Source organism: Sinocyclocheilus grahami, unplaced genomic scaffold (genome assembly GCF_001515645.1).
Source record: "Sinocyclocheilus grahami isolate Dianchi unplaced genomic scaffold, SAMN03320097.WGS_v1.1 scaffold136.1, whole genome shotgun sequence".
Lineage (NCBI taxonomy): Eukaryota > Metazoa > Chordata > Actinopteri > Cypriniformes > Cyprinidae > Sinocyclocheilus > Sinocyclocheilus grahami.
In genome coordinates, this window is record NW_015505315.1 from 126,344 (window position 1) to 153,740 (window position 27,397).

Sequence of the window (27,397 nt, forward strand, 5' to 3'; positions counted from 1 at the left end):
ATCCTTTGACAGCTCTTTGGTCTTGTCCATGGTGGTGGGAGAGGGTGGAATGGAAGATACAGATTGTACAGGTGTCTTATACACCTAACTAGCTGACATTAGGAGTAACTTCTTAAAGTGGCAGGACTAATCTTTGTTCCACATGGGCACATAACCAGTCTGTGGGAGCCAGAATTCTTGCTGGTTGGTAGGGGATCAAATACTTATTTCACTCACTGAAATGCAAATCAATTTCTAACCTTTATATAATGTGTTTTTTTCTGGATATTTTGGTTGATATTCTGTCTCTATCCATTAAAATAAACCTACCATGAAAAATTAAATTTTTTTGTAAGTGGGCAAACTTACAAATTCAGCAGGGGATCAAATAAATATTTCCCCCACTGTATGTAGTGCTCAGTGTGAATGAGAGCATAAAATAAATAGTGAGCCGGGCAAAACTGTGTAACTACATAAAAGAAAATCATAATCTTTGTCTCGGAGGGGGAAATATTTTCACTCTTGAATGTAGTATTTTGCAAATAGTTCTCAATTCCCCTTGATTAAAATGACTCTGGTCAACTGTAAGTAATGATTTTATTTGCCACTGATAGTTATTGGCCAATTAGTTAATTAGTTAGAAATGTGCAGGGTAACACTGACCAGAGTGGTTAAAGGAAGTAAATATGATGTGACAGTGTATTCTGTAGAGCTACCAGGGAAGAGCTTCTTTCTGTATTAGCATCTTCCAACCAGCAGAAGGGGCTAGAGCCACAGTACAGACACAAACCATCAGTTCTGGCATAACCATCAGTATATAGCCCTGGGCTACAGATTTTATTGTTAATTTTTAATAAGTTTAATTTTTAAAATTAGCTTTGTTCATTGTGTCTGTTATAATGTGATAAAAATCTAAATCTTTTGGTTGTATCTGGTAACACATTCTGAGACTTCCGTCATCCCTGCCTTAAAACGGTATTTGTTTCACTTTATTAGCCTATAAGAGATTTATTTATTTGCCTCTACATCTTCATGAAAGTGTTGATTATCATAAATTGGAATGACAGTCACAAATTAAGTTGTTACTATAGAGTAGGCCTACTGTATAGTGGTACACCCTCATTACATTGGCAAGTGTTGATTACGCTGAATATGCACATAATGTCGGTGACACTGACAGATCTGAAAAAGTTAAGTGTATAAACAGGCACAATTTTCAAAGGCTTTTTTCATATTTTGTATTTTATGCAAGTAAATATGTTTAGTGAGTGTACATCTAGGTCTGGAAATATAAAATATATCCAAATCTAAATCAAATTAGGCTACACTGGTTTGAAATGTACCAATCAATAAGCTGTGATACAACCAGTGATAGAGAATGCATTGAATAGGACAATGGGATTGATCTAATCTACTTTATTTAGTTTTTAACAAATATGTCATATCATGTCTGTTTTCCAAAATTGTCTTAACATACTCAAATTTAGTATTTTTAATATTTAATTGACGCAGGAATGTTCATCTCACATATTTACAGAATCATGAAGTTTCAACAATATGCCTATTAGTTACATATGCCTACATATTATTTTTATTGCTGTTATTATTAATAATATCTTAAATTGATGCACAATGTTGAAGGCACATCCGTTTAGATGCCGCTAGGGGGCTCTAGTCGTCCTTATTAATATGACCATATGTAAATGTAATATGTACGGTGGGCTGCAGCCCAAATAAACGGAGGCGCATACACCAACAAAGCTGTTTGAGGTACAATGAAACATGTTTTGTTGGAGCTTAATATCTCGGAGTCTGGTACTGAAATAAATATGAGATGGGAGGAAAATTATATTTGATATTTATATATTTTCCTCCCATCCTATATTTCCATATGCTATTACCATATACACTTAAGGGCTCCTTACAATATTAAAGTCTATAGAGTTGTCTTATTAAGAAATGAACAATCTCGCGCTTCAATTTCAACACAAAACGTAACGGGTTTTAATTAAATATTGTCATAAAACTTTTGTTGAACTGTCCAGAAATGCTATGTTTCCAAAGCTATTAACTCAAGCACCGACTGCACATGCTTTGCGGAGTGAGGATGTTGGCAATTTAATGTCATAAGGGATGATATTATGTTTTTTCCCCCTTTGTACGTAAAAGTTACAATAAACATAATTCAAAATAGTGCTAATTGCGAACGCCTTGTTATCTAAAACAGACGTAAAGTTTGACTGTAAATGTTGATGCAAGTAAATATTCGTAAATCTAATACCAACATCAGAATGGTGTTTTTAAAATCATTTTATGTTAACAAATGGAAAAAAATACTCCCAAATCTCTTCTTTCTGTATTAGCATCTTCCAACCAGCAGAAGGGGCTAGAGCCACAGTACAGACACAAACCATCAGTTCTGGCATAACCATCAGTATATAGCCCTGGGCTACAGATTTTATTGTTAATTTTTAATAAGTTTAATTTTTAAAATTAGCTTTGTTCATTGTGTCTGTTATAATGTGATAAAAATCTAAATCTTTTGGTTGTATCTGGTAACACATTCTGAGACTTCCGTCATCCCTGCCTTAAAACGGTATTTGTTTCACTTTATTAGCCTATAAGAGATTTATTTATTTATTTATTTGCCTCTACATCTTCATGAAAGTGTTGATTATCATAAATTGGAATGACAGTCATAAATTAGGTTGTTACTATAGAGTAGGCCTACTGTATAGTGGTACACCCTCATTACATTGGCAAGTGTTGATTACGCTGAATATGCACATAATGTCGGTGACACTGACAGATCTGAAAAAGTTAAGTGTATAAACAGGCACAATTTTCAAAGGCTTTTTTCATATTTTGTATTTTATGCAAGTAAATATGTTTAGTGAGTGTACATCTAGGTCTGGAAATATAAAATATATCCAAATCTAAATCAAATTAGGCTACACTGGTTTGAAATGTACCAATCAATAAGCTGTGATACAACCAGTGATAGAGAATGCATTGAATAGGACAATGGGATTGATCTAATCTACTTTATTTAGTTTTTAACAAATATGTCATATCATGTCTGTTTTCCAAAATTGTCTTAACATACTCAAATTTAGTATTTTTAATATTTAATTGACGCAGGAATGTTCATCTCACATATTTACAGAATCATGAAGTTTCAACAATATGCCTATTAGTTACATATGCCTACATATTATTTTTATTGCTGTTATTATTAATAATATCTTAAATTGATGCACAATGTTGAAGGCACATCCGTTTAGATGCCGCTAGGGGGCTCTAGTCGTCCTTATTAATATGACCATATGTAAATGTAATATGTACGGTGGGCTGCAGCCCAAATAAACGGAGGCGCATACACCAACAAAGCTGTTTGAGGTACAATGAAACATGTTTTGTTGGAGCTTAATATCTCGGAGTCTGGTACTGAAATAAATATGAGATGGGAGGAAAATTATATTTGATATTTATATATTTTCCTCCCATCCTATATTTCCATATGCTATTACCATATACACTTAAGGGCTCCTTACAATATTAAAGTCTATAGAGTTGTCTTATTAAGAAATGAACAATCTCGCGCTTCAATTTCAACACAAAACGTAACGGGTTTTAATTAAATATTGTCATAAAACTTTTGTTGAACTGTCCAGAAATGCTATGTTTCCAAAGCTATTAACTCAAGCACCGACTGCACATGCTTTGCGGAGTGAGGATGTTGGCAATTTAATGTCATAAGGGATGATATTATGTTTTTTCCCCCTTTGTACGTAAAAGTTACAATAAACATAATTCAAAATAGTGCTAATTGCGAACGCCTTGTTATCTAAAACAGACGTAAAGTTTGACTGTAAATGTTGATGCAAGTAAATATTCGTAAATCTAATACCAACATCAGAATGGTGTTTTTAAAATCATTTTATGTTAACAAATGGAAAAAAATACTCCCAAATCTAGCAATCTTTGCTGTATGTAATAAACAATCTAATTATGTTCCTTTCAAATTATGCCCAAAGCGAGCCTACACACTGCATCGCAGAAGATTTCAACTGACTGTATTCAGCTCGGTCGTTCTGAATGATGCAAGCGCTCGCGGAGGGATATCAGCCATGGAGACACATTTTGTCATCTGTCTTGTTGCCTGGCGATAAATAAAATGGAGTCGGAAATCGCCTTTAAAGTCTTTCCCTCTGTCAGCCATGTTGGCTCAAACCGAACTGTCATAATGATGTCTAGAGAGTAGAGACATATGATGCGAGCCCACCTTGATCCAAAATGTCTGCAGCGGCGTGAGTTAAGGACGTAACAGACTTTAGCCCGCGCCTGATATCTGTGACGCGGTTGCGGCGGAGCGTCAGAGCTCGAGCTCGGAGCGCCAGCGGCGGGAGAGAAGTCGTCGCTTCTCCTGCTGCTATTTAACCACACTGCGTAGGGTTGCAGCAGGTAAGATTATTTTATCATGTTAAACTGCATTTCGATATGTTGCGCGTTATACTTGTTAGTTATGCTCCCCAGGTCTGATCTGAATTGAAAGCTAATGTTTTAGGCCGTCTTGTCAAGTATTACAAACGCCTGTAGCCAAGGCAAATCAGCCGCGCCTCCTCCCCGGTTTAGCTACAACGGTGCACTAGCATAGCTTAGCGCTACCTCGTACTGTTTGGATCATTAACGCCCATCTTTCTGTTTAGACGTGCTTGCTTTTGAATTTATTGCACGAAGCACGCGTATGGACCGTTTTATAGCGGTTGTTGAGACGCAAAAATATTTACGTTGCTTGTAGTTTACGAGGAAGTGATAAACCGGGACTAGCGTTTCACTCTGTGGCGTAAAATGGTGTCCGAGTTAGCCAGGCAACGACACTGTTTGAGCGGTCATCTGCTTACATTTCTACTGCGTCAGTGTGGCACTGTAGACGACAATAATGTTTATTGTGCGCACTGAGTAAAGCTAAATCCTGCGTTTCATAACATGAAAAGTAGGTTTACTACGCATTGTAGGGGAATCGCTTCACACGAATCATTCTGAAACTTTTCAGGCTGGATATGGAGCAGAGCGGCAGCTCTACTTTGCGCATAATTATTATATTTTGCACTTTTCTCAGTATAGTTGAGCCGAACAACATGAATGTTAGCTGAATCATGCTGAGTAAGGGGAAAGTGGTTTGTGGTTCGTCTGCTGCGCTCATTTAGAGTGGCCTGTGGAGAGCAATCTTTATTGAAACAAACTGTCTTTATTATTCATCCTTTCATTATTTTGTCGTGCAGCGTAATATAATGATAGAAAGTTACAATGTTCGTGACTTGAGTAAACGGGGTTCTGGTCGCTGGCTTGTGTCAGGTGATAGTTAGCTCGTAGCTAGTCAGCTGGCCTGTCATTCCGCCCTTCTCCTGTCATTGGCAAACAATGCGAGCTATTTTGATGATGTTAACATTTTTTTAAGCAGACCTATTGAGACATCGGTGGCGGTGTCGCCTTCAGGTGGTCGTTTAGTTCAGAACTGCACCTTATTGTAAGGCTTGTATTCTAACGTGATTAACTTAAGCCATGTGAAGGGGCAAACGTCAAGGGCGTAGTATTTCTGTTTTTCCTATACTAGTGTTTCCTACGCAAGTTTACAATAAGTTACGAATGCAAATGAAAGAAAAGTGCATGATCTGAATTAGTTATGCAGAATATGTTGATGTGCAATCTTGTCGAGCTTTTAAACCGTTTTAAAGAGCTACTGCTGCGCCCATTTTAGCGGATTTTGAGAGAAGTCATTGAGAGAAATAGCACGGCCTTGATGAGAGCTGAATTAATGTATGTTTCTGGTCAGTGACAGTAAATGAAAGCACTCACTGTAATATGACGAGGAGTGACGACAGAAGATGGGCGTGGCGGACTTCTGCTGGACCTACAGTATGAACAGTTTTCAGTTTCAGCTTTTGAATGGAAACAAATGTCTTGTCTACTCCAACAGGACAAACTGCTTATGTCAGACAGGGTGAAAGGGTTTCTAAGATTTCCTGTTTCTTTTTATAATGTTCAGCAGTAACATATCCAAGCTTGATTTTCTGCATTTGAAAAAAAAAAAAAAAAAAGGAAATGCTCTACTGTAAATGCGCATAGATAATTATGGGACTTGGGATTTTCATAGGCATGTAGTATTTTCCTTATTCATCGAAAGCTGCCCTTAGAAAACATGCATCTGTGTGCACCTACTAACCGTTTATAAGTTATAAACATTGTTTAACATTGATTTGTAAGGCATATTAGCATTTGATCATTGTCACGAAACGCTCACTGTACAGTGTCGTGACATGTTAGGACCTGTTTCTTTGAAATTATCTTTGAAACTCATGCATTGTCTTGCATAACAAGAACTGCAGAAACAAGTCATAATTATGGTAGCATTCCAGGCATGCTCATACCTTGGTTAATGTCAAAAGGGGTTTATCTAGGAATTGTCATCGTCTTATGCTTATGTTAGTTCTTTAGTTGAACACAAAAAAAAGATATAAAATATAGAGGTGTTGCCATGAGAGCTTGTTACTTCCGTCTTACAGTTTCCTCTTTCTGGTCTCATTAAAAATCATTGGTAAATCTTCACCGTAAATGCATAAAAGAACTGTTGTAATGTTGGCGTTAATTGTGAGCTCAGGTTCAGTGTGCTTTTGTCGTGCTGTCCCCTTCGAGGACATATTTTCTATAGGAAATGCTTTGTTTATTGTATGGAACATTAAGTTTGTTTTTGAAGACATGAATCAGAAGACAAACATATTCAGGAACAGAAGGATAAAATGAGATTCACACACGATGATTAACAAACAGAACTCTCCTCGGTGTTCATTTGTAGAATCACGTGCATTTATTTGTGGACCACTTCTTGTGATTTGAACCCTTTAGGTGTGACTGTGTTCATAATATAACAGCCTCTCATACCTTTCTGCTTAATTGTAACTGGTTTTGATTCCAACTGCATTGAATTGTGCATGCTATTCATACCAAACCATATTAAGCCTCACCTTAAAAACAATGCTGACTAATCCTCAAACATTGTTGCTGGAGCACTTGTAGTAGTTATACAAGGTGCCAGGAGCTGGAATACAAACTTACTTTTGTTTTCCTTTTCCAAAACCAAATCTTGTGTGTGCAACAGATTGTTACTTGTCGGACCTAGATGATTTGACAAATGAGCTTAAACATCAGTAAGGACACAGTTGTTGCAAGGTAAATTTAATCATGTTTGATAATTAGTGTACATACTGGTTAGGTCATAGTAGTGTTTTACTGACTTTTATTTTTATTAGCAAACCTCTCAGGGGTTTTTTTTCCCTCCTGATTTCATGTTTTGGATGTAGCCTTCAGTGGCATACAGGACACTTTTGGTGAAAGTTACTAGAATGAAATGTTATTATACAACGCTTGCACGTATTGTAAGTTGTAGCATATGCCTACACTCTAAAAAATGCTGGGTAAAATAGGGACAAACCCAGCAATGGGTTGTTTTGACTCAGCGGTTGGGTTAAACGTTTAACCCAACCTTCTTGGTAGTAACCCAACCGCTGGGTCAAAACATCCCAATTGCTGGGTTTGTCCCCATTTTACCCAGCACTGGGTTGTATTTAACTCAGCATTTTTTAGGGTGTTATTATTATTATTATTATTATATGATTCCTAACACAGGGTGTTACTACTAAAATCAGAGTCATGGAATTATAGACGTAAATCATAGTTACAGAATGAGGCAAACTTTGCTATGAATGTTTTTTTTTCTGTCTTGTATCTCATTTTATTCATCAGTGGAGGTGTTCAACATGCTCAGCTCCAGCATGTACTAGAAATGCCAGCATTAAAGTCATTACAGTTTTGCAGTAATTCAATAATAAAAACTTTTAGTTTTTTAACATTTTTGTTAACAAGTTTAACCAGTCAACCAGTTTAACTGTTTAAAAAAAAATCACTTTTTTTCTTTAAATGTCTCAATATCCACACGCATTACTTATGTATTTTGTTTTTAATTATTTGTATTTTCTTTCATTCTTTGGTACACTTAATTTCAGTGTACTTTCATAAACCAGATTAGGCCTGCCTTTAGCTTTAGTTTGAAAGCACTTTAAAATGCTTTGCATTTCAGACCACAAATTATTTCAAGGTCTTGTCTTCATCAGTTGTGTGGTCTAAATTGGTTTGTGGGGTTTTGAGCCAGTTGCCAGCTGAAGTGCCAACCAATCCTTGGTTTGCAGTGATGATTGTTAAAGGTCTTTCCTAAAAGGATATCTTTAAAGATTATGGATTATCAAGACTTTCAGTTGCAGTTGCTCTAGGGCAAAAACAGTATTAAAAACTAAATGCTTGTTGTTGTTGTTTTTTTCCCCCTCTCTCAGGTTGAGCCTGGAACCAGCTGTCCTCCAAGATGAACCCTTATGAATGAGAGTGAGCCTGTTCAGTAAGCTGTTAGCGTCCAGTGGTCAAAGCCATGCCTGAAGATTAGAGCCTCCTCTTGCTTACAGCAATACAAATATATAGAAGATTCTACATGACTCTTCATGTAGACCTTCCTGTGTTTGTCTTGCTGGATTGAGTCCTTCCTCCCCTACTATAATATCAGCTCTGTCCCTTTCATACCGCTCCCTCTTGCACTTTCATGGCCGCTTGGAAACATGCATCTGCATTTGAGAATGGCTCCAACTTAGTCTCATGCGTCCAATGAGTGGAGAGTCTGACGGCCCTGCTCCTGAAAGAGTCTCGCGGGCCCTGTCAGGCCCTGCGTCCTCCTCAGAGATGTCCTCACTGCACTCACTAGGGCCAGTGCAGAGCTGGCTGGGTCAGGAGCTGGAGAAATGTGGCATAGATGCCATGATCTACACCCGCTATGTCCTTAGCCTGCTACTGCACGACAGCTATGACTATGACCTACAGGACCAGGTATAGTTAAAATGTTTCAGCACATCTGGAAAACCTTTTGTGTTTTAAGTGACTTGTTTCTGTACAAATCTAACAAAACATCTTAAAAAGGATTTCACCACCCAAAACTTTAAGTGTTCTATGTCATAAGTCATACGATACATTTGTTTTTAATGTAAACCAACTTTAGTGATTCTTAAAGAAAAAAAGTGTCTTGCATGTTAGGTTCGATCAATTAAAACATAAAGCATTTAGGTAATATATTTTGTGTTTAGTAGTAATTCAGGTCTCTCAGTATTCATTTTATTGCATTCAGTAGTAACTAACATTTATTTTGATACTCAGCAATTATTCACTACATCTTATTTTATCAGATGTGAATCCACCAACTTCTGTGGAATAAGGCTATGAAAATATAGTTCTTTATCTGTGTAGATTATGGTATTCTTGTTTAGGGAATGGTAGACTAAAGCAACTTTAGAGATGGTAGACTAAAGCAACAGGTTTCAAGTAGTGTTCTTTTATCTTCTTCAGAGTAGGTTATGTGGCAGTAATTGCATCTTAGCAGACATTTGTGCATAGTTTCTGTACATTTATACTAAAGAATCAACACCTGGTCCTCCTTGTGTGCAGGAAAATGACATCTTCCTGGGCTGGGAGAAGGGAACAGGGAAGAAATGGGGGAAGAGCAAGAGGAAGGGAGGGATTGACCTTAGTCTTGAAGAGATGAAGAAACAAGCTGCTGTGCAATGTTTGCGTTCAGCATCTGATGAAGTAAGACCTTGTCTAAAGCTAAAGTTTTTAAATCAGTGTGTTATATAATTTATTTATTTTTTCCCCCACAACCATTTTCACTGCTAAATTGCAATTAGTGTACTTTTGTGAGTGAGTTTGTTGTGGAATTAGTAGAGCAAAAATTGGTTAAATGGTCAAGAATAGGGATGGGTACCGAAACCCGGTATTTAATCAGTCCCGGGGCTAAATTATGAAAGACTGGAGTATCGATAAGCTCTGACGTTAACGGTTCTGCTATTGGTACTGGAAAAATTAAGAAAACACACATTTATTTTTGCTATATATACATTATCTTGCTAATTCTATCTCACTAGAGTCGCCAGCTGTTTTTCAAACATTTGTCTATGATGCATTTTTGCTATTCGCAATTCAGAAGTGAGATCGCGCTCATGCGGAGGATCTTCAGCATGCGCAACATGAAAGCCCTGTTTAATTATGATAGAAGAGAGAACTAAACATTCAAACGTCTGCTTACACTTTAGGCCTGTGGCTGTTTTATTAAGCTAATACACATTTTTTTATTTCGATTTTGGCTTTTAAAGATTATAGCCGCATTTCTTCTAGCGCAACTTTTTCCCTTCACAGCGGTGCGCATTCGTTCCTCCCTAAAACCCAAACTTAAAGTCAGAATCAGCACAATCCGTGATTGTTGAAAAAAGGTCGTCTTACACTGTTGCTAAATTGCGGGACATGTTTGATAATAAAATTTTGAAAGCACAATCCGCACAAGAGACGCTGTTCCCCATGCTGAAATGTGTGCATGCGACGCGTTCCAAAACGGACAAGCTAATTACACTTTGAGCTTCGGGCTTCGAGTTAATCAAACAACAAAATGCAAAGACAAAATCACTCACAGCTCTTAATCTGAATTACATAGCTTTAATAAGCATTAATCTATCAATACATACAGTGAAAACTGTAATTACTTAATTTACTTGTAATACTTAATTACTTGTAATTACTTGCCTGAACAGTAATGTTAGTAGACCTTCATGGAAAAATGAAAGCACTGTTTATTTGATTTCATTTGTAAATTTGTTCTTGTTTCATGTATTTGTCAGTTTTTCACTTTGTTTCTTTGTTCATGTTCTTACTGTATCTTATCTTATATACAGTATAAAACACTAAAAATGCCTGCACACTGGTGCATTTACAAATTGATGTTTTATATTCATTTTAGGGCTGTGCGATTTGGGGGAAAATATCAAATTTGCAATTTTCTTTTTTTGACGGATATTGCGATTGCGATTTGATTTGCGATTTTAAATGAGCAAAGTCAAGCTTCAGCTCAATATTGCCAATAATGTGCAGCACAGTATGGGTATCATTACCCTGCTGAAAAAAATGATAGAATCTATCACAGAAATTCGTATAGTTTCCATTAAACCATTACAAAATTCCTTTTTGTTTTGGGCATTATTCCAATAGGAATTACTGTTGTTCTATTGGTTGCCATCTGCCAGATTACATCCCACCAATAGAATCCATCAAATAGACACCATTATAGTTTACATTAAAACCAATACAATTCCCATTATAACCCTGAAATCCATTACATTTTTTATTGTGTTTTGGGAGGGGTTCTATTGTTGTTGTTTTTCAGCAGGCAAGATTATGATGGTATAACTACTTTTACAGAATTAACTTAATTACTGAATTTCACAGAAAATATTTGTTTATTTTTTATAAATAAAGAACTGTGTTTCTTAAGTCAATTATTAAAGTATTACTTATGTTACATAGGCTGATTTATTCATTTTAAGTATTTGGGATTTTAAGAACAAGTGGAAAATGTGCTGAATGTCTCATTTCATCCAAGTGAAATTAGCATGCAGTTAGACTGAGTAGGCGCGAGTAGACACGGGTTGCGTGCGTGAGTCACGCCTCCTCCATACTACCAGATGCGCTCGTGGAGACTTGCGGTGCGGAGCCGGGTGCGAGTATAAACGAGTCCATATCTCAGGTTTTGCGATTTAGGAAATCACAACGTTTAAATCGCGATTTCGATTAATCGCACAGCCCTAATTCATTTCATTAAATATTTATCTTACATTTCAGAATATAAAGCAATGTTAATTCAGCTCTTAATTTTTATGGAGAGGAGAGGCTTCTGTCGGGCCACTCTGCCATAAAGCCCCGACTGGTGGAGGGCTGCAGTGATGGTTGACTTTTCTACAACTTTCTCCCATCTCCCGACTGCATCTCTGGAGCTCAGCCACAGTGATCTTTGGATTCTTCTTTACCTCTCTCACCAAGGCTCTTCTCCCCCGATAGCTCAGTTTGGCAGGACGGCCAGCTCTAGGAAGGGTTCTGGTCGTCCCAAACGTCTTCCATTTAAGGATTATGGAGGCCACTGTGCTCTTAGGAACCTTAAGTGCAGTAGAAAGCTTTTTGTAACCTTGGCCAGATCTGTGTCTTGCCACAATTCTGTCTCTGAGCTCTTCAGGCAGTTCCTTTGACCTCATGATTCTCATTTGCTCTGACATGCACTGTGAGCTGTAAGGTCTTATATAGACAGGTGTGTGGCTTTCCTAATCAAGTCCAATCAGTATAATCAAACACAGCTGGACTCAAATGAAGGTGTAGAACCATCTCAAGGATGATCAGAAGAAATGGACAGCACCTGAGTTAAATATGAGTGTCACAGCAAAGGGTCTGAATACTTAGGACCATGTGATATTTCAGTTTTTCTTTTTTAATAAATCTGCAAAAATGTCAACAATTCTGTCTTTTTCTGTCAATATGGGGTGCTGTGTGTACATTGAGGAAAAAAAATTAACTTAAATGATTTTAGCAAATGGCTGCAATATAACAAAGAGTGAAAAATGTAAGGGGGTCTAAATACTTTCCGTACCCACTGTATGTTTATATATATATGTGTATAACAAAAAGTACCGATAAGAATACCGTTACAGTACCGAATCGATAAGCAGTATCGGTAAGAGTAGTAATACCGTTAAAACCTTAACGATACCCATCCCTAGTCAAGAATATCTCTCCTCATTAAGACAAATGTCAATCAGAACTTGAGTAATGTGGCTGCATCTCAGATTTTTTTGTGAAAATCATTAATGTGCTTTGCTTTTGCCTCAAAGCCTTTTACAGTGATTATGCTTATTTCTGTCAAAAAAGAAATCACCAGAACTAGTTCAGATGTACTCGGCAAAATAGATATTATTCAGTTGATGTTTAATATGGTTACTCTTTTAATCTTGTGTATATTTGGTGCTTTTTAATCAAAGGGAGTTCAAATTTCATATTTAATACCAAGTTTTTGAAGAAATCAATTCATTCTTGTTGCAGCGATGGGGCTATGATTCTATTTTCTGTTAAATTTTCACCCAAAATTGCAAGTTAAATTACTTCTGTTCTCTTTCAGAATTCTGGAATTGAAAGCTTGGTCGAAGAGCTATGCTCTAAGCTCAAGGATATTCAAAACAAACAGAAAGGTTTGCATATTTTCTATGTAATGCAGGTTGAGCAAAAATTGTATTGTCTTGCAGCTGTAATTAGTTTTATGGAATACTTCAATTATATTGCTTTGCTATTATTGTCTTACAGAAAAAGAAAAGCAAGTAATTAAAAAATCTGATATATCTCAGTCTCCTGAACCAGATGAATCATTTTCTTCTAAGGACCAGGTTGAGATGTAAGTAATTGCACCTTATAGTCTTTAATGTAATAATGTGGATTGTTGTACAGGTAGGGTTATGATCTCTGTAATTAATTAGAGCAATGAGCCTCGTATTTTAATGTGGCTTTTACTAAACTGGAGACGCCTATGATTAAATAAATGGTCGTGCTGCATGCCGCAAAGTAAATGGGCAGTGTTTTGTTTTGAGAGTCTAGTGAGTGTTCTTGCTAGGGCTGGGCGATACAGCAAAAAATATTATCACAATATTTTTTTCCATATCATAAAAGATTGATATTTAATTTATCCCATTATTGTTCATTTACCATTAATGAGAAAGGAAGTGCTTTCCACACGTTTTTAAATCTTGAAAATGAATGTTAACATAACTTGATTGTTTAATACAAAAATGGTGTCAAATGGAATGACTTAATAAAACTTTTAAAATGTAATCAATCTTTTGAAATATAACAATTAGTTTACAACAAAACATCACATTTTAATTTTTTTGTCAAATAAAATGCTACACAACCTTAGATGCTTATCTCTTATCTTCATCTCAGAGCATCTCTGGAGATGAAGTTCATATGTTTATGTATACGCAGATGCTGAAAACACTGATTTCATTATGATATTATCATCCAGCCATAGTTCTTGCCTAACATAATAAACCGAGATGAGAAAAAAAATGCAACAATTTTTGTGCTTATTTGGGTGCAGCAAAAATATAATAGCAAATTATATTATCCCAAATAGCAACTTGAAGATGACCTTATGCTGTATTTGCTAGGGGTGCTCCGATCTGGATTTTTGAGACCGATCACAGAAAGCAGTATCTGCCGATACGATCACCGATACCGATCTTTTTAAAGCCTTCTTTTTATCATGTAGAATTATTTATAGTGATGATCTATACAAGATTTTTAGACATTTATTCAGGGCCTGAATTTCATTTTTGAAAATGAATTCCCCTCTTAGGTGACTCTTATGAGAGGGGATTTTTTAATTTGAGGGGTGGAGGGGGGCCTTTTTTAGATATTTTTCAAATTATATATTTCTCACTTAAATGTTTGATCATGCACTGTATTTTTGTTTTGACAATCGTGCAGTTGTTACACAATAGCTTACACACAGCACAAGCCTAATTTCGTGAGCTGTATGTGAGGCGGCCTTTTACTCCAGGTTCACACATACTCTGTTTGCAGTGCATATGCAGTCCATGTGCGGTACCTAAGTGGTGCAGAAGCAGCACGGACTCTCGTGCTTTCACACAGGAGTCTGCAACTGATACGTGGCTGTTTACTATAAACACAACATTTATCTATTATTTTTTTCAAATCCAAACATTGTTACTTAAAATGTTTTTTTTGTTTTTTATTGCTTTTTCAGCATCGTGATTATTTTTTTACACCGTATAGTATAATACAATCTTTCATAGATGTGTTTAAAATAAATAAATATAAGAAACACATTATTCAATGCTTTTTACTTTTGCATTTACTTCTATATTTATATATTAAGTTGCTCAAGCAAGTGGCAAAACATTTTAAAGGGGTCATGTGATGTTGTTAAAAATAACATTATTTGGTGTAATGAAATGTGTTTAAGTGGGTTTAAGGTTCAAAAACACATTATTTTATGCCCCTTACCATATTGTGATGCCCTGTCCGGCCGGAGCAACGAGACAAAAACATTAAAACCCATTATAAACGAGGCATTTGTTGCATCCAGTGGGGACATAATTACTGATTATAATGACTTATACTGTCTTTTTACGCGTTGTGTTGCATCGCACCGCATAAACATAAAACCATGTCTGCATTTGTGATCGGAGAAATGACAAACAACAAGTGCTACTCTACACTGCTCAAAACTCGCGTTTGAATAGTCCGTGTCAAATTCTTTAAATATAAAAAAAACTTACTTACAGTCTGTGAGTCAGAACAGCCGGCATTGTAGTCTACTCTCCCAGGATCAGGAAACAGTCCTCCATAAAATGCTCTGGACACATCTGAATATTTGGGTTGAACTGTTCTGGAACAGTGTTGTAAATATAACTTAACCACTGATTTCTAGTCGTATCCTCTTTTGGAAGGCCAAACAAAGTAGTTTCACTTTCACAACTAAACACACGGCAGGCTAGAGTGAGCGGTGGCGGGCGGCTAGAGTGAGGAACGGTCGGCGGGCTTGAGAACGGCGTGGCCGTCGGATTCGACGAAGAAGCGTCTGGCGGGCTTGCGGCAACCACATGTGATGACCCCGGGCTGGACTCCGCTTCGTCCATGGTGAAAGCCGATCCGGCGATCCACAGCGCGAAGTTGATGTATTTCCTCAGCGACCAGCACAGATCAGCTCTAGGCATGATGAAGCAGATATCGTCCTCTTTTGGAAGGCCAAACAAAGTAGTTTCGCTTTCACAACGAGAAACAGCACCTTCACGACATGGTGGCGGTGGCAACAACAATACTACAGCACCTTTCTTTACGCCTTCCTTCTGTGTGAACATTTGGCGGCGTTATGCATATCTTCCCATATCGTGACATAGACATGTGGGGGCGTGTTAGAACGAGCAGTTTTAGGTAGGCGTGGTCGACTCTTAACTTTTATAAAGAATATCTCTTTGGATTTGAGACTTTAGTCTTTGCAACTTTACAGATCTTCTTGATGCACCGAGAGCTTGTAACACTCCAAAGAGAAAGGAAAAATTTAAATTGCATCATATGACCCCTTTAAACTACTTCATTATCACAAACATTCTAAATTAAAACTTACCACTGACATAAACTGTCAGCTCTACTGCATTTTCTTTTGCATTTAAATCTTTATTACAAGCAATCCTGAGGTTCATAAAGAACTTTGTTTTCCTACCTCCACAAATGCCATCTATTATTGCCTTGTTTATCTAAAAGTGCTCTTTTCCTTTAAACCTAGCCAAAAAGCCATAGCCTGTGTGTTGATTGTGAAACACAGTAGATTTTAATTGTATGCATTCATGGTGTAATTAATTACTACATTTTCGTGTCAATCCATGTTCATATTTACCGCAAACAATGCGCTGTTACTTTAATTCCATAAAGCCATTTGCGCATTTTGAGAGGGAAAGAGAGAGCTTGCGGTGATTCACTCACGCCGTTTGTGAAATTGTCTCACAGAAAGTTTTCAAATTACTTTATAAGTTATTTAATGAAGAAATATGAATTGTACCTCACCTTCAGCATTATAATTGTTTCACCCGCGCCGGACCGAGACTGAGATGGTGCCGCTGCATGTCGCGTCAAACCTCTTACGGCAGGCGCGTCATCAGCTTGAGATCGGCCTTTATAGAGACCGCCAATCAAAAATCCCCAAGCGGTTATCGGCTGATAGTGATCGGTAGCCGATTAATCGGAGCACCCCTAGTATTTGCTCTTAATTATCTTCATATTATTATTTACACTATTATTTTTATTATTATTATTACTATAATTTTTATTGTTGTTATTCTTATTATAATGCAGTTGTTTTTGCTCCTTAGGTACTATGAAGCTTTCCCACCTCTCTCAGAAAACTCTGTTTGTCTCCAAGAAATTATGACTGTGTGGAACAAAGCTAAAGCCTGCACATATTCCAGCTCATCATCATCTGCTGTCCCTCAAACAAGCACAGACACATCCTCTCCAAAAGACTGCACCAGCGAAGGTGAAGCTTTTATTAAAGACCGAACAGTTGATGCACCCAGTTCCACCACCACAATCAGCGAGAGGGCCCAGCAGCGACGCACTAAGAGGGAGAAGGAAAACCGATTCCATGGAAGCGCAACAGGGGCGACTGACGATCAGGTTCCTCCTCATAGTAAGCGGCAGGCGAGACACCGATCTGAGGGGAGGTTCCGTCCCAGGTCGTGGTCCTCTGGCTCTAGTGAGGCTGGCTCAAGCTCCAGTGGTAACCAGGGTGACCAGACCCCTAGTTGCAAAGCAGTCCGCATAAGACACAAGTCTCGAGAGGTCAGCAGCAGAAACAAAAGAGCCCGCAGTGGCGGCGGACAGGTCAAACTGGCCCTTAAAGTCATCGACAAAGAAGAGCGGAAAAATGCACGAGGCAACATCAGTACCACTGGAGGCCCATCTAAGCAGCACTACATGAAAAAAGGCAAACGACCTCTGAGGGAGATCCGCAAAGATGCTAATCTGGTTGAGACACAGGAGTCAGGAGGAGAGGCCAAAAGAAAGGAATATATGGAGGAGCCACTTTGGTACACAGAGCCCATCTCGGAGTACTTTGTCCCTCTCAGTAGAAGTAAATTGGAGACAAAGTATCGGAGTAAAGAAGACTCTTCCAATGACTTAGCTATGTCCATTGATGTGGACTGTCTGTCGGAGAGAATTCAAGGAATCTGCATTGCAAATTCTTGTTTTCAAAGGGCATACCTTGCAGCAGGCACTTTTGTGGATGGCCACTTCATTGAAGTGCCTAGCGAAGGTGACGAAGAGGCTCCTGAACTGAATGGGATTCCAAGCTGCCCTCTTCCTGAAGATGGTCCAAATTTAGATGACGAGCATCTGTCTGAATTCACTCACTTCTATGAAGTTGATCTTTATCAATCCATATTGGATCCTAGTGCCTCAGATGCGGTACAAGAAAGCCGAATCCTGAACATGATTCGGCAGAAGAGCATTGAGCGAAAACACTTTGAAGCAGGATGTGTCGTTTTAGATGGCCTTGAGCTGCAAGGGGAAAGTGCAATAAGGGTTGATTCTCTGGGAGCCTCAGAAGCAGATGTTTCTATAACACAAGATATGGAAAATATTGCCCAAGTCTGGGAGTGCTGTTCATCTTCGAGCTTGGAAGATTTGGAAGGAGAAAGCTGTCCGGGTGACTCTCCAGTCAGGCTCTCCCCAGTGTTGGACAGTGTTCCGTTTAACTTTAGCAAACTGTCTGGAGCTTTTGTAGGGCCTCATCTCCAAGAAGCCAGCAGTAGCATCTCTGCCCTAAACTCCTGTTTTCCTCTTTTTGAGTTGCAGTACGATAGCCCTTCCTTTTCTTTTTCCTGCGACTCGCTCACGGAGGGACAGGACAATGTAGATTCAAGTAGCTGTTTAGATCCACAAGGAAACAAACAATCCCGTTTGCTAATTTGGACCAAAAACAGTGCCTTTGATGAAACAGAACACTGCTCTAACTTATCAACGAGGACCTGCAGTCCCTGGTCCCACTCAGAGGAGACCCGGTCAGATAGTGAACAGATCAATGCTCCAGCGGATGAATCTGCTCAGTTTGGCAGTGAAGAGGTCAGCTGTATCTCCCTTATCCCACCTTTATGCCTAGAAGAAGAGCTTTTAGATTTCTTTCAAGAGAACTCCAGTCACCAGCAGGAAGAAACGAGTGTAGGCACAGAGTCCAGCCAGCCCTTCAATAAGAAATCGAAATTGGAGTCTGTTTGTGGCATAGCATTAGAGCAGGATGAGAGTAAACTCTATAATGCTGTTGTGTTTTCAGATGTCCTAAATAAACAAAGTGATGATTACACCTCAGGGATAATAAAAGACATTTGGATGGCTATTGGAGACAGAGACTGTGTCTTAACACTCGGGGTAAAGAATACAGGGGAGCACTTGTTTCCAGAGGAGGCTACCGGCTACCAATGCAGCTGTCATGACAAGGATGTAAAAGGTGAAATTATTCAAAAGAAAGCTGTGCAGTGTTCCGAGTATCATCTTTGGGATGGGCAGAAGGAGAACGAGGGACTTCATAAAAACAAGCTCTCTAAAATGAATGATGGGGATTACACGACGCCGGCCAAGCCCTGGAATTGTAATTCACAGGACAGCACCTCCTTTATCCTCGGTGGGGTTTATGGAGAACTGAAGAGTCTAAGCGGCGACAGAGAATGGGCTATGATTCCACCTGGTGATGCTTGTGGCAGTTTGTTGCAGTGTGCAGCAGCCACATCTTCTGACATGGTAACCATTGCAGGGGCGGATGTGTTCATGAACACAAGCAGTTGCTTTGCTCCTGGCCACAAGCCATTGTGGAGACCTCTTGTGTCCCTTGGTCAAAATGAGCAGGCTACCAAGGGACCAGGGGATGGTTTAAATAAGGGATTTTCTGTTGTCTTCCATGAAGATTTACTGGGATCATGCGGAGGTTTCCGTGGAGAAGAGTCAGGACTGGATTATCCGTTTTCATCCTTTGATTTGAACAACCCTTTTTCCCAGGTCCTGCATGTGGAGTGCTCCTTTGAGCCAGAGGATATGGCCTCTTTCAGCCCGGGATTCAAGCCAAAATCCATATTATGCTCCGACAATGAGCCCTTTTGCCCTTGGTTATATGGCATCAAACGGACTCAGTATCGGGCCATTCGAATTTCCCCAAGCACTCATTTCCGGCCAATATCTGCCTCTGAACTTTCTCCAGGTGGTTGCAGTGAGTCAGATGTAGAGTCTGAGAAAGAGGAAGCGAGTCTTCCAGTTGGTCAAGCAGACCTCTTTGATGACCCACAGGCTGACCTCAAGCCTCTCGAGGAGGACGCAGAGTGCGAGGGCCCTTACTACGGAAAATCGGAGCTGGAGTCTGGAAAGTTCCTACCCAGATTAAAGAAGTCTGGCATGGAGAAGAGTGCACAGACGTCGCTCGATTCACAGGAGGGTGGGAGCACCCTTCTGCCGATTACTGAACAAGAGATTTGCATACATTGTGAGACGGCAGTGGTTTCGGTGCCATGTTCTCATGTGCAGTCCTCTGTTCTTCAGCAAGAGGAATCTAGCAGGGAGACAGAGTCTTGCAAATGCGCTGCAACTGATCAGATTCCAAAAAGTGAGAAGTTGCTTGATGTTGCTCAAGATATGCATGAGGTAAGTGACTGCAGAGCCAGTCTTTTCTCTAACTGTTATCTAACCTTCAGAGAAACGCATATAGAAAATTGTACTATATATTAGCATGTTTTTATTGGTTGATACTGACGTTGCTGTCACCTGCACTTGAATGCACTGAATTCATATATGCCATGACAGTACTTGATATTCTTTAATGATCTACCTTTTACCTTTCAAAAGTAAAAAAAAAAAAAATGCTCTCATTGATTGACTTTCTTTGTCTCTTAAACAGTTTCCACTGTTGAATTTTGGAGAACAGTGCTTAACTAATATGCAGCAAGAAGAGTGCTGGTGGCAAAGTACTCTGTGTTCCCCTTTATTTCCAAGTTCTCAGTGCGGAGGTAAGAAGAGTACAATATTTAGCCGTATTAGATACTAGGGAAGTCAGTTGTACACTGTTTTGATAAACCCATTGATCCATCAATAGGGAATAATCATGATTAATCTTACTGTCAAATTATAGACACTACATTGATTGGAAAAGGGAGTCTGTGTGTAAGTTTGCTTAATACTAAATGTTGTACCCTCCTTTGCTTCTAGGAAGCAGTAATGTATGATTCTTCTGCTGAGCGTGGAGGCATACCAATGCTATTTTCCTCCTATCACTTTCAACCAAAACCCAGAGGAGGGATAGGAGGACCATTACAAGAACAGTGAGACCAGGGCCCACAGTGGGCTCTGTCTTAACCACGCTGTCCTAAGCCCTGTTATTCCTCAGCCATTTAATCTAAAACGGCGTATCACCAAGATGAAAGCATAAAGAGAGGAAAACATGGCAATAGGTTGAACGTACAGTTAGATGATTCTGGTCAACAGCATTTATTATAGACTTGTTTTCAGTCTGTTAATTCCAAGTTTGATCAATTTTGAAAAGAATAAAAAAGGCATAGCTAAGCATTAAGATTGTTCTTTAATTTACCCCTTATAGATTTTAGCTTCACTTTTATGTTTGATCTAGGATACACTATAACTGTGGTCCTACTGATTGTGCATGTGCTTGTGAACCTAGTCTCAGTCCTTCTAATAGTCTAAGTTTCTGTGACCGAACTATGAATACTCAGAAGTCAGGTTGAAAGCACTACGATTGCAACACCCCCTTCCCTAATCAGATAATTTAGCATTGTTCTTATTTTTTCCTTTTAAATGACTTGAGTTGTGTGAGGTTTGGTGTGTTGAAAGAAAAAGTGCTTTTGTCCCCCCTCCCACTTTTGTTTTGTCACATAAATTATTTGTTTGTTCCCTTTTATTTCAATGCATCTTAAAGAAATAAAGCAGGGTAATATGTGGAAGGTGTAATAATACAATAAGCAAAAAAACAAACAATTAAAACGGTTAAACAGAAGGCTCAATGAAGAAATAACCCCCTTGTCCTTGAAATTCGAAGTTGCTTTCTTTGCTCGAGATTCCTTTTTAATACAGCCATTGTGATAAATGTTTTACCATTTGCTAGGCTATTTTGTCCACTTCAGGTTAATTTTTTTTCTCTTCTTTTTATGCATATGTCAGATAGCTTGATTTGCAAAGTCACCTTTCATAAAAGTACATTTTGGAAAGTGTCGTGGTTTCGAAGGACAGTTTACATTTTCCAGAATACAAGTATAGCAAGATATCTGGAAAGCATGTGAAATATAAAGGGTACAAGGAAATTACATTTTTTTTGGGGTTTCTTTAAAACTATACAGTTTACACCATACAGTTGATCGAATCTATCAGTTGCAGCTTGATATTGTAGACACAATTTTGTGTGTTGTTTCTTTAAGTTTAGTGTAAAGTTTACGTATTTCAAGTGAAATTTCGTCCCCTTCTTTACACAACAAAATTGTGACTACTGATGATTTATAATATGGCTTCATTGTTTTTAGTTTTTTTTTTTTACATGAAAAGAATTGAGTGTTTCCAGTAATGGCAGTTTATTGCTTGAAGGTTGGCTCTTTTCATGTACTTTTCCTTCTTGTTTCAGAAATATGTGGCTGTTTCATTGTGTGCTGATGCATCATACTAAAGAGGGGTGTATAAAAGCAATATAGTATTTTGGCACACCATAATTCTACAACCTTACAATATTAAGGTTTGTTTGTGTTAAAAAATATATACATAGGGTTTATTTGTGACATATGTCCCCTCACTGCATAATGCCCAAATTACTTTTCCTACAAAGTTTGATAAGTTGCTTGCCTATATAATTTATTTTGTGGCTTTGGAGTGAGAGGTGGTAGGGATATGGTGTTCATAATGCAAAATCCAGTCCATCGTAAATTAAATTTTTGCTCTAATACCATTTTATCCATTCACTTTCATCTTCACTCTAATGGATGTGTAGCTTGCCATCTGCTAGCTTAAATCTAACCTGGATGGTGGATGGGTATCCCCCCCCCCCCCCATTTCAGTTTTGTTTTGTTACAGATGTTAGCTTGAGAAATTACTACATGTATGCTACATCAGCAGAGTGTAAATTGCTACGATGTGTGAAATTTGGCGACATTTGCTTTTTTAGAGCACCCTCAAACCCTTTTTTTTTTTTTTTTTTAAGTTGAAAAATGTGTGCATTCTTTTTCTGTACCAATGTGGGGAAACTGGTTTTAAAGCATTACTTATTTGTAAGGGGGAATTTGAATCTGGCAATGAAATAGAAAATGATATCGCCCCATTCATCATTGACCAACAGATGCCTTTGAAAAATTCCTTAATTGGGCACAAGGATTTAATTTTCTAAACTTTCTTTGGCATCAAATGTCAAATAAAATACTTTATACTTTTTTTTTTTTTTTTTTTTAAGCAAAAAGGAAAAAAGAAAATTAGTAAAATAATTTAAATGTGCTTATTCCCCTTTGCAAGTGAGAAAGTTTTTGTTGACTGCAGTCTTTACAGTAAGATCTATAGAGTATTTTTTCTATTGGTGCTAATATTCATACACTACTGCAAAGATGTAATCTTCAAATGTGTGTAAGAAAAAAATGGCCACACAATTAGTCCTTCTAAAAGATTTGTGCTTATTTTAACAGAAACGGGTTGGGCCTTGTTCTTGAGACAAGGTCAAGACCTAAAGTTTGTTAAAGTGTGTGATCCAGGACTGTAGACTATAACCTCGGAGAGATGATTTTGTATGACCCAGTTTGAAACGGCTTGTGTGTTTGTGTTTCCCCACATTATTTGCTCATTGTGGTTGTGGGAGTTTGATTATTGTTTTTCAAAGATCATAAATGAAATGTAAAGTGGTAGAAAGCAAGTATGACGGCACAAAGTTATTATACTGTATGCTATAACTGGGTACAGCAGTGCGTATACACTTCTTTATTGGATTTGTATTTAGTTGACAAATAACATGTTACAATTCAATTTAATTTTTACAGTTTAAAATGCTGTCAGATTCCGAAATTCTATTACACATTGCTGCCATCACTTTCTCCAATCAATACCCAAGTTAATCCTTGTTCTGTCAAGCACTTTGAGTTAAATATTGCCGTCCTCCAAAATTGTTACTTGCATTAGTTTGGTTTATGATAAGATTAAGAAACTTGTTTATGGTGGGTGGGTCACAGAGGACAAAATCATTTTAGATTTTGAGAAAATGCATAGATATAGTAAATGTGTTTGACAGTCAAATATAACAGAACAGCATAGACCGATTATTTACTGTTAAACAAATTTGAAATGATTCCTCTCTTAGTTTGAACAGACTCATTTTAAAATAAAATAAAAAGAGTGACAACTTTTTTTTTGTATTTTTCAAGTCTAGCTCTGTGTGCGAGGTGGTATGGTTGCTGAAGAAAGACCGAGTACTCATGTCTGTGGGAGACTGAAAATTGCATTATTTGCATTATTTTTATTATTTTTTTCAAAGGTTTTGGTTTAGTCGGTACATTTGAAGAGGTTGACTTTCAAGTTCTTAAAGGTTTAAGTTCTGATTGCAATGGTGTATAACTTTTAATGCAGAACTCTCTCAGTTTCCTTATTGCAATCATTGTGAAGTTTCTAAACCTTTAATAAACATTAGAAAAATCTTTTTTGTTGTTTATTTGTGACCGTAAGAGTCTGATTTCTACAATCACTAACCAAATTGCTAAATGTTGAATAGGTCACTTCTAGGTACACATTAAGCTTTGACTCTGGGCCAACCTGGTTATAACAGAATCAGACTGAGGGAAGTGCTTAATCTCCAAGTGGAACTCTGACCTTAAAGACTTTCCAGCACAACTTGTCACAGAAAATGACTTTACAAATACTGTAATTTGCTGTTTAAAGGATATTCTCTGTATTTTCCCTCAGTGCTTAGAGTAGGCCTAATAAAATGTTATATCCTACCCTGTACCAGCCACAGTAAAATCCAGCTACAAGTAGTTGCATGTTTCAAGTGCATTAAATCAGTACATAGGCCTATGTCTCTTGGTAGTAGTAAAATTAAAGTATATATATATATATATATATATATATATATAAAGAGGTTGTTCTGACAGTAACATCAAACACAACTGGCTGGACTCCTGGTAAGTAGACTGGTGAATTACTGCTGTTTGCAGCCAATGGTCAGGCGCATTCATTAAAGCTGGTGTGAGGAATGAGGGACGTTCACTTTAATCAGCCTGATGCAGGTTTAGGTATCTACGCATAAACAAACTTCACCTTCACACCGTGTGTACACGTGACGCGACAAAACTATAATAAATCACCGGAGAGTAGGCTACAATATGACACCGCGGGCAGCAGCAGCGTCGTAGTTTTATCGCGTCGCTCAGTGTGTACGGTGTCTACAGGCCACTTCCTCATTTACTGACTGTCGGCAATATGTCCTAACACTTTCACAACGCTCTGCCTCTCTTTAAATGACAACGTTTTGTGTGCCTGAAAAGCGACGTTACCTCCACAGGTGGATGTAGCAAGCGTTTTTGACTTTATTTGATGCAGACCATCACTTCATTCAGTCGTAGCGCAGGTGGATTTATCGATTCGCGTGGTTTCCTGGCACGTTTATATCGGTGAGGATGTTTTAAAATGGCGGTGGCAGCGTCCCAACAGGTAAGATACTTTCCATTAGCTTTTATCTCGCTGTTAGCGATACTCGTGCGCAAATAAGAGTTTAAACCTTCTGCAGTCAAGACACTTGCCGTTCTGTGAAAGTTGAGTGTCTGCTCACCCTAGGAATAGTGAAGTGCACAAGCAAGGCGAAAAGTTTTGAGTTAAGTTTAGAGTGTAGATGATAAATGAAATGCAGCAGTGCTCGTGAAAGCGAACAGTATTAATAATAGTGTTTAATGTGTTGTTTATTGGAGGGTCTGGAGTGAATGTGAGCAGGTGATGGACGCACACACATCTTTCCACCTGCAGCAGGAACATGGCAGAAGCAGAGCACACGTCCAGTCAAAGCAATGATGGTGAGTTCAAAGAAACCTTGTAGGTTATGTAACAGGTGCAGTCTCCAGGCTGTTTGTTTAGGGTCTGGCTATCAAAATGTTATCAGCAGTATTAGTATTCTTACTCATTAGCATCACTGGGTTTTGAGTCATTGGGAAAAACAGGCTACAAAACTAAAAAAGAAACTTCTATGCATCACATAAATAGTTTTGTTTAGTCATGTTTATGTGTGTATTCAACTGTGTTTGAGTGTAATCAGATGAAGCATTGAAAATGTATTTACTAATTGAGAAATCGAGCATGCACTTCAATGAATGAATGAATGAAAAGAGACTACAGGCTAGTTTCAAACTGTTTTTCAGAGCACTTGCAATATTGACAAAGTAAACCTATATTGAACATCAGTGATTACAAATGTACTAAATGCAGTGGCCATTCTGTGTTTATACAGTTGCTAGTTATGAATAATAGTGCAACAGTGCTCGCTCTCTTTTAAAGCATGGTTCCAGACCAGAAGTATTTTTCCCATAGGGATTTTCCTGATTTACTGACTATGGAACCAAAAAAAGCTTTGAACAAAAATAACCAGGTGGTGATTCACAATGATACACATTTTGATTTGAAGCAAAAAAGTATTTGGAAAACAGACAAAGAGACCTAAGATACAAGACTATTTATGTAACGCCTTTAATAAGGGAAAGAACTGCAATCACATGAAGCATTGCCAGTCAAAACATATATATATATATATATATATTGAGCTGGTGGGAGTGGTGATGTGATGTTTCCTCAGGTCTTTGGGTCACATTTTTGGTATGCTTTGAGGTTGCTTTCTCTACTCCTGCACACTTGAGTTTTCAGGTCACTCTTATTATGTAGAGAAGCTGGTCAGTGGTGTGGTGGGACTAGAGGTTGCTGTGCTATTTTACAGAGGGAAGACTCCGAGAGGTGTTTACCCAGCCATGCACATTGAGTCTTGTCACCCTTCAGTTTACCTGGAATATTGACGTATGGGGAATATAGTGTGGGCTGAGACCACAGACCTATCACCTAATGAAAAAATTGGGCCCAATTACTAATAATATGAAGTCATTTTTACATGCGTATTTTCAATAATGCATTGCATTATTTTTTGTTTTGCGTTTTAGGGTAAATATGTATGTTTATTTATATATATATATATATATTTTATTACAGTTTAAGGTGTGATTTTCCCTGATGGGTTTCTAGGATACAATTGATTTATTTTTGTCCAAGTGACCCTGAGATAAGTATAAGTAGAGATGGTATTTATTGCTAAAACTGTCTTAAAAACTCTTTTAAATTATTATTATATTATATTGTTATATTATTATTTTACCATGCATTCATGATTTTTCTTGTTTTTCAGATGCCTTTTCTGCATAAAGTTTGTTTTACACCATTTGCATGCAGTGTCACACCACTTAAGTCTGGTGTAGACATGGTGTTACAGTTGTCCCAGACCCAGTCTGTCAGTCTTAAAATTACAAAAAAAATCATAAAATATTACTACATTTTAAAATCTTTATGAACTTAACAATTAAACAGGAGTGACATTAACACTAATCGTTTTAGTATTTATTGGGTAAAATTGATTTATCCAATAAATTTCCCACTCATTTAAACCAAAAACATCCATTTTACCCCTAATGAAGGTAGTCAATCAAACATTGGTGCAGTATACTGTGTATATTGTATGAAGACAGAGTAGTTTTATATTGTGTCATTTCCAGTCAAGGTGTAATGTAGAAAGTAGAAAATATTTTTTGTGAAATTAACCTAGCAAGATGGAGTCCGCCATTTCTTTTCCCTAAAAATTTAATTTCCATCATTGTCATTTCCACCACAGAATGCTATGAAAATC

The 27,397-nt window shown here is 37.8% G+C and overlaps 2 protein-coding genes across 2 annotated transcripts in view; both read left to right on the forward strand.

The window, feature by feature from the left end:
• Window positions 1-4,205: 4,205 nt before the first annotated feature.
• On the forward strand, window positions 4,206-22,906 carry kiaa0232 (KIAA0232 ortholog). Its single transcript, XM_016279968.1, has 8 exons — window positions 4,206-4,443; window positions 8,367-8,907; window positions 9,520-9,660; window positions 13,061-13,130; window positions 13,243-13,330; window positions 16,827-20,142; window positions 20,396-20,504; window positions 20,704-22,906. The coding sequence occupies exons 2-8, from the start codon at window positions 8,680-8,682 to the stop codon at window positions 20,718-20,720; spliced, it is 3,969 nt and encodes a 1,322-aa protein (XP_016135454.1). The 5' UTR covers window positions 4,206-4,443; window positions 8,367-8,679; the 3' UTR covers window positions 20,721-22,906.
• Window positions 22,907-24,840: 1,934 nt separating this feature from the next.
• Window positions 24,841-27,397, forward strand: part of LOC107591038 (TBC1 domain family member 14-like) — a gene marked incomplete at its 3' end in the record, with an annotated part of 18,376 nt that continues 15,819 nt past the window's right edge. The window contains exons 1-2 of the mRNA XM_016280043.1: window positions 24,841-25,176; window positions 25,431-25,532. Coding sequence (XP_016135529.1) covers window positions 25,493-25,532 — 40 coding nt within the window. The remainder of the gene's footprint in view (window positions 25,177-25,430; window positions 25,533-27,397) is intronic.

Bases quoted from the DNA above. Each gene is read 5' to 3' on its own strand.
- kiaa0232 (XM_016279968.1), top strand. From the start codon at position 8,680: ATGCGTCCAATGAGTGGAGAGTCTGACGGCCCTGCTCCTGAAAGAGTC. The intron at 13,131-13,242 runs GTTTGCATATTT...ATTGTCTTACAG, and splicing joins TATTCAAAACAAACAGAAAG to AAAAAGAAAAGCAAGTAATT. The intron at 20,143-20,395 runs GTAAGTGACTGC...TCTCTTAAACAG, and splicing joins TTGCTCAAGATATGCATGAG to TTTCCACTGTTGAATTTTGG.